Source organism: Protopterus annectens, chromosome 1.part2 (assembly GCF_019279795.1).
Source record: "Protopterus annectens isolate FY-2018-M chromosome 1.part2, PAN1.0, whole genome shotgun sequence".
NCBI classification, from domain to species: Eukaryota; Metazoa; Chordata; order Ceratodontiformes; family Protopteridae; genus Protopterus; species Protopterus annectens.
The window spans coordinates 953,352,568-953,370,455 of record NC_056727.1 but is presented as its reverse complement, the minus strand read 5'-3'; the positions used below and the strand labels follow the sequence as shown (position 1 = coordinate 953,370,455).

The window sequence follows — 17,888 nt, the reverse complement described above, 5'->3', positions numbered from 1 at the left end:
ATATAAAAAAATGAGACCACAATAAATAATTTCAAAACTTTTCCCACCTTTAATGCAACCTATAACCTGTACAATTCAACTGAAAAACAAACAAATGTTAGGGGAAAAAATATATAAAAAAAATGTACAATAAGCTGGTTGCATAAGAGTGAACACCCTTAAACTAATACTTCGCTGAAACACCTTTTGATTTAATTACAACATTCACTCTTCTTGGGTACACACCAATCATCAATTAAAGAGACTATAACCCCAAATAAAGTTCAGCTGTAGTAGTAGGACTTTCCCGACATTTACTCAGTTGCCTGCTGCAGCAAATGCCATGGTTTGCAGAGAGATTACAAAGCATCAAAGTGATCGCATTGCTGAAAGGTATCAGTCAGGAGAAGGGTACAAAAAAATTTCCACAACATTGGATATACCATGGAACACAGTGAAGACAGTCATCAAAAAGTGGAGAAAATATGGCACAACAGTGAATTTGCAAAGAAATGAACATCCCTACAAAACTGATAAAAAGAGAAGATGAAAATTGGTCAGGGAGACTGCCAAGAGACCTACAGCAGCACTGAAGGAGCTGCAGGAATTTCTGGCAAATACTAGTTGTGTACTACATGTGACAACAATCTCCCGTATTCTCCATATGTCTGGACTATGGGGTAGGGTTGCAAGACGGGAGCCTTTTCTTATACAGAAAAACATCCAGGCCTGGCTAAAATTTGCAAAACAATACATCACGTCTCCCAAAAACATGTGGGAAAATGTGTTATGGTCTGATGAGACCAAGGTTGAACTTTTTGGTCACATTTCCAAAAGGAACGTTTGGTGCAAAAACACTCCACATCACCAAAAGAACACCATCCCCGCGGTGAAGCATGGTGGTGGCAGTATTTTGCTTCAGCTGGAATATATGTGTGTGTGTGTGTATATATATATATATATATATATATATATATATATATATATATATATATATATATATATATGGGTCTAGATAGGTGAGTGTGCGGTAGTGTCGGAGCTTGGGGGGGTGTGTAAGTGAGTTAGCAGGTAGGGAGAGTGTCGCGGTCGGTTTTCTGGCGCGTGATTTCACTGTCGGCGAATCGGCCGCTCTTAGCATTAAGTATCTATATATATATATATATACATACATACATACATATACACACACACACACACACACACACACACACACACACACACACACCTCTTAGATTTCCTCTTTGACAAAACATCAAGGCAGTGTTCTGCCTTTCTTTTAGACCAGCAGACTCTCAGAGATGCCTTTAGGGCCTAAAAGATTGCTCAAGCTCCAAATAGCTGATGTGAAACCTCTCTCTCTCTTCTGGAAACCATATCCCTTGAATCAAGGAGGACATTGACATCCTACAGATAAGTATCCATAATCAAAACTTGTGATTGGTTTGACTGCATAAAAAGGAGGTCGTATGATAACTGGTGGGACAGTCCATTATTCCAGGGTCAAGACAAAGTAGTCTGAGAATAGGAGATGACAAGCAAGTAGTGTTTTTGTAATCTCTTACCATTGCAACACCCACATCCTCAAGCATGTGAAAGGCACCAAAAATACTGTGGTAGCCACCAAACTCAGAAGGCAGAGGAAAGAGCCAAGCTGCCAAATATATGATCTTATAGACTCTTTCTGTGTGAAGGAATACCCAAAAATATCATACAGTGTTCAGCTCCACTCCTGCAGAGAGGATATTTCCTAGTTTATGGTTACACCCACAGGACTGAAGAAATCTCCTGTGCAGTCCCCAGACTGATGCTTCTAAAGCTGTCCACCATGCTCAATTTCACCACTGAAGTGCCCAGCAGTAGCAACTGCATAACACTACAGGCAGTCACTATCCAGAATATGGTACTCTGTGTTCACTGGAGCTGCCTGTGTCCAAGATGGGCGTGGGAAACATCTGTTCCCTTTCGAGTAAATAGGAAGTGGAAGGAAATCACTGGTCTCATTTTGAAGGAATGACTGCTTCTAGAGCTCCCTTTAGGTGTATAGTCTGGGTCAGTCCCAAAAGCAGTGTGATGACAGCTTGGTCTCTTAGAGAACTCTTTCTTTTTTTATTTGGGGGTGGGGGGGCTCAGACTTCTAAAATGTAGCTTATTATAAGCAAGTCAGAAGTCAATGGTCCTTTGATGGCTCAGCATGCTAAAGCAAGCTGTAAACCCCACAAAGCCCATGGGTAATCTCAGAATGTAGTCAAGGCAGTTGGGCTAGCAGAGTCATCTTCTTGGATAACTCCTTTGGCACTAAAGGATGACATTTCAAAGCCTTTCACTGTCTGCCACATGGCTTCATCCTGTTCTGTGACTGGTTGTGATTTGAAAAAGAAAATAAAAGAGGCTAAGAGTTAAAAGGGAGTCATAAAATTCCTCCAAAATGCTTAAGGGCTGCTTCCTCTTCATGAAGTAATCCTCCAAGTTATGACAGAACTGTCCAAGCAAAACTTCGCCCATAAAAGGGGCATCCAGAATGGATTTTTTTTTAACTTCTCTTTAAGGGATCACAGCCTCAGTCAAGATATCCTTTTCAGGCATGTGCATGAAGCTGCAATTCTAGCTACAGAATTTGCACAGCTGAAACTGCAGTGTCTTACAGAGAAGTTCACAATTGGACACTGGAGAAAGAAAATCAATTACAACTTTAGCATGCTGTGTTCACTTCTCACTTCCCTGGACCAAAAACATTACTTAGGAATTAAACAGACACTGCCTGGATAAGTATTTCCTCCACCCAGCTAGGGGCTGTTAGAGAAGATGATCACAGGTGCAGACTGGGTGAAACTAGGTTGTAAAATGGCACCACTGATATGTGACTCTGGTGTGATCAGTTAAAAAGCCTTCTTTTTTCTCCAGATACACCAAGGTATTTCTGTGGGAGGATGGATACCATAGGTCAACTCCATAAAGGACTTCATGACCTTTGAGGTTTCTCCACAGCAGGATTCATCTGAAGGGCAGACATAGGAAAAGGAGAAATTAATGTCCTTATCAGTTTCAGGGACAATGGTCTCTGGGTGCCAAGACGCTGTGTAAGGCAGCCCCTTGCACAGCATCACTTTCAGGGAAAAGCCAATGCATGGGGGCTCCACTCAAGAATAAGAATGCTATGAGGTGAGATGATATGAATCTTGACTGTTAGTAGCATGTCTGTCAATGATAGTACTGAGGCATGACAGACGCACCAAGCTTGGCAATGGTATCAGGCTTTGCTCCATAATGCTGCCTTTCCCCTTATAATTACAATTACTACCAAACCTTAAGCATCTGTTTAAAACAAAGTCCTGAACCACATGTTCTACTGCAAGAAACACGGCCTGTGGCACCAGAAACTGCTGGGCCCAAGGGAAAATCCTGGGAAGAAAGTTATCAACTTTGAGTACAGTGACTAATGGCAAAAAGACTAGAAGCTTCTCCCTGGGATCAGACTGGTTACTGGTTAGTTCTGACAATTCTGACTACACCCAAATCTCCCTTGGGGGCATATCCTGGGGTGTGTACCCCCTCTCATTGATCTCTACAAGTTTTCTGACATGAAAAGCATACAGAAACTTAAACCTTTCACTATTTCAATGTTGTTGTTTGTCTTTCGGCTTTTTCCAGTAAGGGGTCGCCATAGCGGAACTCTGGTCCGCTAATGACTGGCAGTAGATTTTTACGAAACTCCAAGGTGCCAGCTCGACGCCCAACCTTCAACGAAGGCATGCCCATTTACGCACGCATGTCTTTCGAAACGCTACCCAACTGCGGGGAGGACATGCAGACTCCACACAGAAGGCACTCCCAAGCCAAGCCGAGAATCGAACGGGAGAACCTCTTGCTGTGAGGTAACATCGCTACCGCTGTACCACCGCGGCATTGAAGCTTCACTATTTCAATATGACCTCTAAACCTGCACAGAACATATGGACGTTCCTAAAATGGACTTACCTCTAGCATGGCTTGACAAAGGTCTAGCATACAATTTTTTAAACATCTTTCTTAAATTCTCACATTTTAAACAATAATATAGACATGCATACATTACCAGAAAAGAAAAATCGTAGTAACATTTATTATTTTCATGCACTACACATATGCATTTTTAAATATACAGTATTTCAATTACAGTTGTTTTTTTCTTTTGATTTCAATTTTCCAGTAAATGCCTTTTAGTCAGCCAGTAGCACTATGTATGGGCAATTCAGATCTTACATCCAAGCTCAAAAGAATCATTCCTTAGTTACAATGTTGTGGTCCCAAGCGTTTATGACAAAGTACTCTCTAAGGGTTTTTTTTAAATATGTCAGTTCATTACATTCCTCAAAGCAAGTTTCCAATTACCTGTTTCTTTCCCCATCATACATCCAGCATGAGATATCAGTGTAAAAATTCTCTGAAGTTTCTTGAGGTATAAAAATACCTCTGCATTTCTTTTGAGCTGGGACACAGGACCTGAATTGTTTACACTTAGTAAGACCTCACTAAGTTTAATGCCACTGGCTGCCAAAAAGAAAATTACTAGTTAAATCAAATGTAAATGAAGTACTGAAATATTTTAAAGGAAATAAAAAAACTAGAGGTGGGAAGAAACAGATTACATAGAAATACATGGAATTTGTGTGGACAATACATCAGAAGGAGTGAGGTTTCAGGAAAGGCAGGAACTGAGCAATTTATGTAAACCTTCTGGATTTTGTTGCATACATGGGAGCCATACATATATGTCCTCCCATTGCTCTCTTGTAAATTGCTTTACCAGTCTCTTTCCAATCCTTTCTAACATCCTCTGACTGATTCTTATGCTTATCATACAATAATTTGTGTGCCCTACCAATTAGCCCTTTTTAACAGCAACTTCTGTCCTAGACTCAGTTACTAACTATACCAGAGCAGTCTTTCATCTGGAACTCCTCTAGCTCCTCATCTTTGCCTACATTCAGTTATCACTCTCTGTGTAGGGAAGGCAGTCTCCAATTTGCAGTCCACACTTGTCATTTGGTCTCATTCCACACTGTTACATTTCCTTCTCAAGTTATTTGGCTCCTATATTATTTTTTCCAATAAATTCCAGTCCCCTCTTGCCTGTTTCCTGTGTCCCTATTTGTAGTCACCCCATTGGTAAAAATCTCCTTTCTCCATCCCCATGATGACTCAGTTACCCTCCAGTTTTTTTATCCTTGTTATGGTGCTCTAGCAGACGACTGTGACTGCATGTGGGACTCTGACCAATTCCCATGCAAGGGACCTTCGGCCATCACCATCCTCTCAGTAGTGAGGTAAGCCAGGAGTTTCTCAGTGTAACATCCACTTGCACTTGAGATGAACTGTTGGCATATGTATCAGTGCTTCAATTCATGTTCCTCTCTCCGGCAGCAGTGACAATGATGGTGAGGGGCTTGGCTTGTTAGTTGGTAGCTACACAAATCCTTTGAAGATTGGCTACTAGGCAATGAACCTTGGAAATCTGATCTACCCAAGCAGCAGCAATGAACCGGCAGACTCAAAGGCTAAACCTCGTCTTACAAATCAGTTACTGATGTCATGGGAGTACAAAGGTACAGGCACAGGTATTGGCAATTGTGGCCTTTAATGTGAATGAGGGAGCATCCAAAAAACAAACATAGCTAGTCCAATCAAAACAGACTAATGTTAGAACTTCATTTTATATAAAACCTGCTGCAAAAATGCAGAAAGGAAAAAAAGACATGATGTGAGTGCCATCATTAACTGAAAGGTTATACTTGAGATAGACTAAGGAAGCTTAGATCCATTCGAGAGAGCCACTAAAGCATATGCGGTTATTTTTCTAGCCAAGAAATGGATAATATTACATTACTGGGCTCAAAGGTGAAATCAGACTTTTGCAGTGAACTCGTGTTACTTCTTACCTTTGCTTCCTCTTTCTGCACGGCTGCACTGACAGCACTGTCTAGCTGTTTCTGCATTGTCTCAGCACTCTTCAGCAGTGTACGTTGCTTCTCTTTTGCCTTCTGCAGCTGATCCTGCACTCTCGTCAGCTCATCAGGAGTCAGCTTCCCACGGTTCTCCTCTAAAAATTCCTCAGTAGCTTTAATTACATCTGAAACATTTGCTGCCCGTGCCTGAAGCTCCTTCTGAAGATTCTGAAAGGAAAATCCTAATTAGCAAAAGAGAAACCTTTACCTTTTTTAACTTAGTAGCTACTTGTACTGTTTTCCTCAGTGAATTAGTTTTAATCTATCTTCAGCACATCTGCCATACATTAAAAATGTAACCATGTGCAAAGGGTCATTTGAAAATAAGCAGACAAACTGTAATAGTTGCTTCATAAAAAAGTCATACTTTGGAACATTTTAGACTTTTCATGCAGCTTTCTAGTAACTGACATTGGCACAGCATAAAGAGAGAAAAGCAAAAATGAAGACTTTAACAGAAATAATAATATAATATGTCTCCTATATCATTCAGCTCTTAGCAGGTCAACTAAGCAGTAGTACAATGCAAGTTAATTCTACAAAGTACGCCAGCACAAATCGCTACCTAACCCCTATGAATAACATCTGCTTCTCTATACTGACCACCAAAGAACTTCTCCTAGGCACTAACTCCAGCTTCTAGTCTTTTTTCTAAAAGAGTTTTTATTAGATTTTAACTAAATAAATATTTTCATGACGATAACTGCATTTAGAAATTTGTGAGCATAAAAAAGAACAATATAACATGAACAAACAAGAACAACTATTTACAAGTGTGTCTACTAACAATGAATATTCTCAAAATATTCCTATACATTACAACTGATATGAGTATAACTATTTTTATCAGGCAGCTCCTTGAAATTTGTCCATGTATTATAGTAGGTGATTCTAGTAGATTTTGATTTAATGGTGATAATTTCAAGGTGACATACTTTGGTTGCAATATTTCCAAATTCTTTGAAAGAGGCTGTAGCTTCATTCTTCCCATTCTTGGTTATATCTTTGCTCACAATTGATAAAATGGACCATAAAACAGGGAATGTCATTCTTTTAACACAAACAGGATAAGGGTATTAAAAAGAATTAATGACTTAGATAAAACAAAATTGTCCCCAAATAAAGCCTGTAAAAAAGATGAATGTTATTCCAATAACATGCAAGTATGACAAAATCAAAGAACATGTGTTGCCAATATTGCTTTAAGCTCTTTACATCTCCACCAACCTTGCTTCTTTTTAAACATTAGTTCAATTTTATGAGGTGTGAAGAAAGATATATGCAAGAATTTCCAAGTAAAAAGTTTCCATCTAGGAGAAGAAGTCTGTTTGGAAGATATTAAAAAATGATTTTTGGAGGTCTGTTATTAATGTGAGCAAAACATTTCCAATAATTGTCATTGTAACTTTTTGTTTCTTTCCTCACCACTCTACATAATTTGGATAAGAGGCCTTTTATCAGTGTGTTTTTTTATATTAATAGCATTAAAATTTCAATCAACTTTGGGATAATATCTCTCACTCTTGGTTGCATTAACTTCATTTTCCTTTCTACATATTGTCTACAAGACTGTACATCCAACCACATATCTTTGCTTAAATCATATTTACTTATGATCTAATCAACAGAAAGCAGTTTTTCATTATTCATTAACTGAAACAAATATATCAGATTTTTTTCATGAAATGTATCATTGCGTCTAACTTTGAAGTGAAATTATTATGAGTGCATGTTACAGGGAAAGGAAGAAAAGCCCATGCCTTATATGTTGTATTTCTAAAAAAATAAGTTTCTAAAGGTATTTAACATAGTAGAAATAAAATAAAAGTCAGTTGTCTGGTAACTCCTTTCTGAAAAGTAATCTTTTAGCAACCAATGTAAACTACTATGTAGTATAAGATTATGATTAGAGTTTACATTATGTTTAAATTTTAGGAAAAGTCATCCTAGAAACTTTTTCCACCTGGCTGTGTAATTATTATTTATACAAAGAAATATTGTTTTTATACTTGATGATAAAGAATATAATTATAGATCTGGTAAGTCCAATCCCTCCTGCTGTCTAGTCCTTATATGATGATTTAAGGCAATTCTTGGTTTGTTGGGGAAATTTTAAAATTAATGTAGTAAATTCTTTAATTTAAATTTTAGATGGCAGTAAAGATAATGATTGAATAACATAAGATTTTTGGTAAAATAATCATTTTGATTATAAATAGTCTCTCTCCAATTGTGAAGAAAAAATTGTTCCACTTATTTATTAGCTTCTTTAAACTGATTATGTTATTAGTATAACTATATTTTTTTATTAACGCAGTTATAATTATCCCTAAATAGTTCATTTTTTTCTCTGTTTGACAATGTATTTAGTAAATCTATAACTTATCCTATCTATATTGGCATTTATGGGTAGCATTTTTATTCTGATGTCATTAAAGAGAAGCCAGATTTTTTTGGAACTCATCCGTTGCCTTAAAAACAGCAGAAAGGAAACTATTACTGCTACTCAATGTCAGAAGAATGCCATCAGCAAATAGTTGTATTTTAGAAACTTAATTCGCATTTATGCTAATGCCTTTTATGTCTAAATCTGACTTAATAAAATTAGCAAAAGATTCAATAGAGTGAAACACAAAGGTGAAAGAAGACATCCTTGTTTAGTTCCCTTCAAAATCTGTAATGAATCAGAAGTAAAAGTGTACCTATTTTAATGTATGCGAAACAACTGTAAAAGATTTATAAGATATGCAAAATTACTTGAAAAATTACATTCCTGTAAGACTAACAAAAGATATTTCCAATCCATAAAGTCAAAAGCACTATTAATGTCTAGACTCATTAATGTTAGAGATACTCTTTTGTTTTGTTTACATAGTCAATTACTGTGACTACTCTTGATAGTGTCATAAATATTTCTACTTGGAATAAAACCAGTTTGATCCCCATTAATCATGGAAGGTAGAACATATTTTAATCTATTAGCATGAACTGCTATGAATCATTTATAATCTACATTTAAAAGTGAAACTGGTCTATACGACAAGCATTCAGTTGGATCTTTGTTAGTTTTTAAAATCGGGGAGATAAGAGTATACTTCCAGGAGGGAGGACCTTTTGTTACATCTTTAAAGAAAACACTTTGTGTAATATGTTTAAGGCTTCTTTAGGTAGTAACTTGTGAGCTCTGGTATAATTCCATCATTACGTGGTGTCTTGTTAGATTTTACTTTGTTAATTTGAGTTTGAATTTCAGACACTGAGAAGTTTATAAATTAATTTCACTTGGTCATCAGAGAATTTAGTTTATATACATATTTTTGAAAAGTTTTGATCATCCCTACTGAGTCTGTTATTACATTACATTGATTGATTTTATTGTAATAATTTATAAATTCCTTTAAAATATCTTCTATTTATGTCACTTTTCTTTTTCTCTTATGTGAATAAATCTCCTTTATATGATTAGACTTACTAAGTAGTTTTGTTTTGTTAGCAAACTTACAAATAGATTTTTGTGTTGCGATATTATCTTAAACTTTTCTTGATTAATCCTAGTTTTATGATTTAAATTTTCCAAATACTTATGTAGATTATTAATCACTTTTATGTTATTATTGTTACATGTCCGATTTCCAGTTTTAATTTGTCAAGTTTTTCTTCTATCTCATACAGTTCTTTGTCCCATTGTTTTTTCTTTGACAGCTTAATGGTGACTCGACCAAAAATATATGCTTTTAGTGCATTTCAGACAGATTTCTTAAGTATCTCCTGAATTGTTACTATCGATAAAAGAAAAAATATCTTTAATAAAAAGTTTTTAAAATCCTTTAAGCAAGTTATATATGCTGGTATCCTCTTGATCTTAATGTTATTGTTAGATTTTAAAAACAGCTCAAAAGTGATTTCACCGTGATCTGAAAGATGGCATCAGTTTAAACTTGCCTAGTTTATCTGTCAACTCATTGCAGACATACACTCCATCATTTCTGGATTGTGTTCTATTGTCTATGTGAGTAATGAGTAAAGAAAGGTGATTCTAGATTTGATAAATCATTTATGTCCCCAGGTGAAATAGTTTGATGAACTTTAACAGTGCCTTTGCTGATACCTGTATTTTCCATTTACCTGTTGTATTTGCATCCTTTGGTAACACTATACAATTAAAATCTGCTAGTATGATGCTGCCTTTTGAAATTTATTCTAGTTGTTGTTCAACAGTTTTAATTCCTCTTCCAGGAATCAAGTATAAGTTAATAAGGGTTAACATTCTCTTATTATATTCTAGGGTAACAGAATAAAACATACCTTTATCATTCTTGTGTGTCAATGATTTTAGGCATAGGCAGAGAATTTTTCCATTATATAGCATCTCCTTTTTTTTATTATATTGCGAACTAGATAATATAGAGTAACACTAAAGTCTGTATCTTCGGTCAGTAGGTGTGTTTCTTGTAAAAAAAATAACGTGAGAGTTAAATAACTTCAATTATACAACAACCCCCCATTAATATTCCAAAACGTGCATGCTAATTGGTCAGCGTGCACATTGTAAATCAGACTTACTCTAATAGAAAAAGGTCCGGTCGCCCGGACTTTTTCCATTAGTATAAGTCTTTTTTTTTTTTTTTTTTTACAGCAATGGAGAATGCAAGATCTCCGTTGCTTTTTAGAAACTGTCTCGCTATGTTAAACTCCTTTAACATAGTGAGACGGCTTTAAAAAAGTAACAGAGATCTTCCTTTCTCCGTTGCTTTTTTTAAAGCCGCCTCGCTATGTTAAATGGGTTTAACATAGCGAGACAGCTTTAAAAAAAGCAACAGAGATTCTCCGTTGCTTTTTTTAAAGCTGTCTCGCTATGTTAAACTCCTTTAACATAGCGAGATACTTTGTAAAAAGCAACGGAGATCTTGCTTTCTCCATTGCTTCCACCCACAGCTCTGATGTACTACGTAAGCATACGCATGCGCAGTACATCAGAACTGCCACAGAATACCAGACAGCTGCGGAAGGGCAGCACGGAGGCATTATACAATGCCATTATTTAAGAAAAGCAAGTATTTTTTTTCTTAAATAATGTCATTGTATAATAGCAATAACCCACTTCTGGGTGTGGGTAATGCTGGATTTACCCACAGTTGTCTTTGTTTGGCCACTCGGGCTTCGCCCTCGTGACCAAACCACACCAACCGTGGGTAAATCCAGCATTACCCACATGCTTAAATATTTTAGACTACCCCTCTTGCAGCTGTTACTCAATCCAATAACATTTATGGAAATACAATTAGTAAATGTAAGTTGTCACACAGGTCAATAGTGTAGATATAATTCTTAAATTTAACTACATGGTCCCAGTACGACAAACTGCTTATTAACAATCATACTGACATTAATACTTAAAAGTTTAATTAGATGCATAATAATTATTGTAGACACCCACAAAAAACAAAACAAATTTAAATGTAACTAAACATTTTTGAAATCCTTCAAACCCTTCATGGAGTCTAACACTTCCTGCTTGAATAGTCTAACCATCCAAGCAAACCTACCCATCTACTATTCTAAAAAGCCAAACCCCTCTGTTTCAATTAAACAAAACTGTCATTAAACAGCAAAGTGAACACAGGTCTGTATCCTTTAAAACTAGTTTATGTGTGCAAAAAATAAGTGAGTATTATATGTTCCAAAGTTGTTTAACTTACATATTTCTCATTTTTATATGTTCATTAAAACACTAAGAGATAAATAAATTTTCTTATCATTGTTCAATAACTATATACAATCTTGAATCTCATCTACTATCATCTTGAGAAGGTGAGAACCTGCTGTACTGCAGTTAAAGATTCCTATTATGTGCCTCACAAAAAGATCAATTTCCTTCCCGATTCATCGATTTTCATCCAGTGAAAATGCAATAATAATAGATAGATGACATGAAATATTTAAACAATGCATTGCTATTTGTGCTCAGCAGTTTACTATAATAAACTAAGACATCTTATGTCATCCTTATTAAACATAAGGTTTGTTTCTTTCTTTGTTTTGTATACAACTCCAAGTGTAATAACATACTCATGATGTTAACAAGCTTCTAAGAAAAAGGTTACCAATGTCATATATGTGTTCACGTCACCATTAATGTAATGCTTCTGTGAAACATCTTAATATATACATTCAAATATAGTCTTCAAGAAATGTACTTAAGAATATATCACAGTACATGTAGCATTATTTTGCTTTCCTTATTAAATGATAAAGAGCAACACTTCTGACAGATCTTAATGTAAATATAACATTCACCAAATCTTTGGTTTACGTGCTTTGCATAGCTTTCGCATCATTTGTCTTATGTAACAAACTATACTGCTTTATATAACAGAAACTATGTCCATATGCTTATTTTTCATTCAAAAAAGATATCAAAATTTATCATCTAGAAAGAGAAAAAAAACTTTTGGTAACCTACTATAGCATTATTAAGCTATGATGTCTCAACAGTACAATACAACTTGGATTTTAATTTAAGTTAGCCAGAAATTAGAGTTTGTGTTTTATTGTATTCCCCATTCACAATCCTATGGCTTCATTGACTTTGGTCATCTGAGAACATAGTTCTACCTATTATTTAAATTAACCTTCTAAAGCTGTCCCACCAGCATAGGAAAGAAACTTCACAGAACTCAAACTTTTTACCAGAGCAAGCTTCAAGTGCTTAAGTAAAATGAGAAAACACAAGCACTAGAGACAGAGAGCGACAGAGACAAAAAAAAAAAAAAAAAAAAAACTTTACTTCTACTTTTTAACGAATATGTCTTGTAACATGTTTCTCTAATTCTCTGACAGCATTTCATCTCATTATCAAGACTAAGGAACACATATAACAAATCTATTAGGACAGATTATTTTAAATCTATTCCAAGAATCACAGCTCCTTCATTTGCAAATTATAACATGAAATATATCCACTATAAATGGAATTATCCCTCTGCCCCAAAAACAAACACACAGCAATTCATCTGGTAAGGCACAACAGATGCACATTATCAAAGCCCATGCACTAAAAAGGCAAACAACCTTGAAGTTATACTATTAGTAATGGTGAAACTCCTCCTCCAATGTTACACTGAATTATAGTCAGGCAGGGCCACATCTACATTTATAAATATGTTTATCTATTTATCCCCCTATAAGGCATTTTTTCACTGTTAATGCTTTTAAAACATGAAATGCCACCTGAAGCACAAGCCCCTTTTTAGTAAATAATTTCCAGTTTTTTGGGAATAAGACAACTTAGAGAATTAGATATGTAAACTAATGTAATCAAACTCAATGCAACTACAACTGACACACAGACAAAAAGCATGCATTAGCTTAATGGTAACCAACTGTGAATGCAACACCATGGTGTAAATTTTGGTATAGGGGCTATATGCTTCTTTTAAATAAGGATAGAGACTCAAAAAGACCTATTAATATTATGTTATAACATATCACAAAAGTACTGGCAGTTTATAAAATAGGCAAGTATAACATACAAATGTTAAGGTTACCTTATAATAGCAGAATTATTGTTGATTTTCCAACTTCCTTTTATGTTACAGATGAACACAAGATCTTTTCCAGTATTGCTTAAAAAAATACGAAGATAAAGAGTAGACATATTTATATAAGGAGAAAAGCAATGGTTAGCACTTTATTTTCTTTATATACAAATGAAGAAACCAGTCATTTGTCTCAATTTCTTCTTCTTTTCATTTACCTTCCCATCCATTTTTCTCTGCTTGTCTCTTCAAGGCCATAATGGACAAAGCCATACCTTTTGTTCGTTCTAATATTTTGTTAGTTTTTGCATATGACAATGCTGGGTCCAGATCTTCTAAGAGTTTAGTTTTGTCTGAAAGGAAAATCTTTAATCTGGCAAAAACAACAGATGTACTTTTGATTTTTTCTTAAGTTGTCTAATGACAGGAAGAAATTGTTTTCTCTCGGATATTACTGCTGCAGAATAGTCATTGTCAAAATGAATGTTACATCCATCTATTTTGAGTGGTGATTTAGCCCAGGCAGCTTTATTAACAAGTCCTTTATCTTGACAGGAAAGAAATAATACACCTCAGAGAAGTGTTGTTTTCAGATGCAGGAGTAACTAAGAATCTATGTGATCTCTCAATTCCGAATAAGGATGCTTCTCATAAGTCTAAAATTTTATGGAGCCAGGAGGATAAAATATTAATCATATTACCTTAAGTTCTTTCAGGTAATCCAAATATACGCATGCTATTCCTGTGAGATCGGTTTTCGAAGTAATCAGTTTTGGCTAGGAGAAGAGTAAGTTACTTTAACTCGAACTCAATATTAGTTTCATCTTCATTCAGTCTTCCTTCTATATCATTTAAAGAATCTTTGATGCTGATATCTAGGTCTTCTGCAGCTGCACAGCATCATTGATTTGTTCCATTTGTTTGGAAGAGTTCTGTTTAAAATTCTCAATTTTGCTGTCCAATGTATCTATCTTAAGTGATAATTCTTGAATGTTAATTAGTACTGATGAATCTTTTTTTTTAGTACAGAATCTTGTGAAGTTACCTTTGTATGACTCATTATAAGGCTGGATGTAGTGATGAGCACTTCCCAAGAAGAATTTGACAGGAAAATAATGGAATATGTAAAACATTATTTGATACAATCCTCAAGCATTGCAAGACGTATCAAAATTCACTCAATTAAGTTGTTTAGAATTATTGAGAAATACAATTCCCTGTCAGAAATATATGTAGAAGGCATGAAGCAGAGCAGGAGAAAACTGCTGCTATCCTAGTCACATCCTGGTCACGCACCTCCAGCTTCTAGTCTGACATGAACCTGTCTACTCATGAGAGCAGAGAGGGGTTCAAGACCAGAAAACAAATGCCAGGCAGCTCACAATCAGTATAGTGTGAGACTTGACCCCAGGAGTCTTAAGACTTTGCAAAATAAAATAAGATTCAAGCAAACGCTGAATACCCAAACTCACAGTTACACCTTTTGGTGTTTAGGAGTAGGGTTTTACCTCCTACGTACCCCTCACACATCCAAAGTAGTTTTATATACTAACTGCAAAATCCCTGTTACCTTGGAGTAGGAAAACATTCTAAAATACCAGTCAGACATAGTATTATAGTTCCCCTATTCACACATTCAGTTCCACTGTTCCAAGGACTCTGATCACAGTTCTCAGATTTTCTACAGACTGTCATACCACAGACCATATTTAGAAACTGCAAATTGCTGACAATTCTGTCTGAGGAAGCATGCTGCAATTCAAAGCCTCTTTTAAGTGGAAGCAATGGCTCAGTAAATACAGGCCTTACCTATGTACCTATCATCCTCACAGTATATACTGTGAAAATATTTTTTATCTTGCTCTGCCAGAGGGCCAATAAAATAACTGCTCTCTTTGGCTGATAAAGACCTATGACTTGATGTTGTAAAGTTGCTTGGCTGCTGAAAAAGCAGGGTGGAGATGTCCATTCTGAGGGTTTGGACTGGTGGTTTCTGTTGGCTCACCACTCTCATACTAGAAGAAGCTAACACATCACTGAAAAGGCCAGGACATGAACTTGGAGATCCAAAACCAATGATGGCAGCCCTAATTAGCACTGGGGTGGAAACACTCACACTCACTGGAGGGCACTGGATACCCACAGTTATACTGGTGCCCATGTCAGACACCAACATGAGAGGACAGAGCCTTAAAAGAAATACTACCACTGCCAAGATGACAATGAGGGCATAAACCCCTCCATGCCTGCCTAGGTGACGGTTCCTTGGTTCAGCTCTTACCTCCCTGCTGGGGATATTCAATACAAGGGATCGAGTGTGTTTAAGGCTGATAAGGGGAGACTTGATGGTCATCAGATAAAGAGACAAAAAGCACATGGATAATACAAATGCAAGCAAAAAAAACTGGAAGGAACAAATGTTTTCATTGTAATAAAGTTTGAGAAAAGTATAGAAAATCCCACATTTGCAGCATCCTGCAGGATGGTACTAAGGCAAGCAGAGTGTGGAATTCCTACAGAAGATTTTTCCTAGTTTTTGTTTCTTCATTTTTAGCAAGAACATTAAAATCATTATTTATGTAATAATTTCATCTACCACTGGATGTTATCCCTTAGGTCCATAAGAGAGGGGGGGAGCACGAATGAGCAATCTAACAAATGAAAGATTTGAATCAAACTTCACTGACTAGGAAAAACTTGTGGCCACGCTACTCCTTGAATCAAAAATTTGCAGAATATCCCACACATTGGTTAAATTAGATTACTTAAGTCAACATGATCTACAGACTTTTTTACAATTGCATGAATTCTCCTTGTGTTTATCATATACTCATGCAAAACTAGCTCTTGTCCTAGAAAAGTCATATACAGAATTTCAGAAAGCAGCATTTACAGTTTATTAACCACAGCTGAGAGGATGTAGATGAAAAAGGAATATTAAAAAAATAGCCAAATTTAAAAAAAATGAGAAACCATAGCTAATTTCCAATAGACTATAAAAGAATTTGAAAAGCTCAACACATCCATAACCAAACAAAAATTATAAACTAAGTTCTCTCTCATTGCACTTCTGTCAAGTGTGGATATGCCAAAGAAGAGAGACTACGTCTGCTAAGGAAATGGAAGAATATCAGAAAAACTAATTTATAAGACAAATTATTAAAAATATGAGGTAGAAAGAGATGGGAAAAACACAATGTTATTAGAATACAAGTCTAAACCTACTACACTAGAACAAAACATTTATCACCAGATGACTTGGATCATATAGTTTTATTTCACACTTCAGAACTTATCTGCAAAATCTACGTCTCCTGTACTCACGACGATACGCAACACTAAGAGGCATATAGCTTTTTCCTCATTAGTAGATGGTAAAAGTACCCATGGCGATTGATTTAACAGAAAAAAATCCCATTCTGAATGATCCAATTTGTTAAATGTCATTCATAGACTGCCTCTACAAAATTCATGTACTCCTATAAAAGTATTTAGATTTGCAAATGACACGGAATATAAATATCTTACAGAAAAATATAAATTTTAATAGACTATATGGTTCCAGTATTTTTTTATTTAACTATTATATTATCCTGGTAAAAGATACTACCAGTTCTTTGGCTAAGGTTGATAAGCTAGTAAAGTGACTATCAGATGCCAACTGTGGCTTGGAGGAAAAAAACATTGAAGATGCACTTAACTATTACACCAACTTTTAAAGTCAGACAGAAAATGTGATGGTGTTCACACACTTGTTTTTATTTTCATCTCTGTTTGGAACTGATTTATCATCATCAAACTACAACAATTTATATGCTATGTACATAGTTTACTCACTTTTACATTATATCATGAAACAGAAACATAAATAAGAATTTTATACTATAAATTTATAGTAATTACACTAAATCATCTTGGAATGACACAGGATTAAACAAATGCACATGATACTGCTTTAAGACACTTCAAACAATATTTGTACTTTGTCATTATACTGCATCCTGGAAAAAAGAAAACTAATTATGCAAACAAGATGGCCGAGGGTCAGTGCATGTTGAAGGAAAACACTTTAAGAAAGCACACACACTTATTTAATTATGATTTAGCAATGACAACTTACACATCTCTGGCGGATATTCAGGTACCTACCATTAAACTGAACAGTTTCAGCATTATCTACTGTTAACATACATGGACTAACATATATGCCATACAATAATTTTTTAACTGCTCAGTTCTAACATTTACAGCTGGTTACTTCTGCTCAGTTTAATACCCTATTCTGTAAGTGCACTTATGAAATGGGCGGTTGAAAATATGTACTTAACTTTTAAAACTATTCAGTATTACTTTCACATGGGTTCAATGTTAAATGCAAAAGGAGAAC

At 35.5% G+C, this 17,888-nt stretch overlaps 1 protein-coding gene across 1 annotated transcript in view; it reads right to left on the bottom strand.

The window, feature by feature from the left end:
* Positions 1-17,888, bottom strand: part of LOC122792184 (microtubule-actin cross-linking factor 1-like) — a gene marked incomplete in the record, with an annotated part of 3,579,694 nt that overhangs the window by 1,983,298 nt on the left and 1,578,508 nt on the right. Inside the window, 1 exon segment of the mRNA XM_044059907.1 lies at positions 5,898-6,131. Within this exon segment, the coding sequence (XP_043915842.1) occupies positions 5,898-6,131 (234 nt within the window).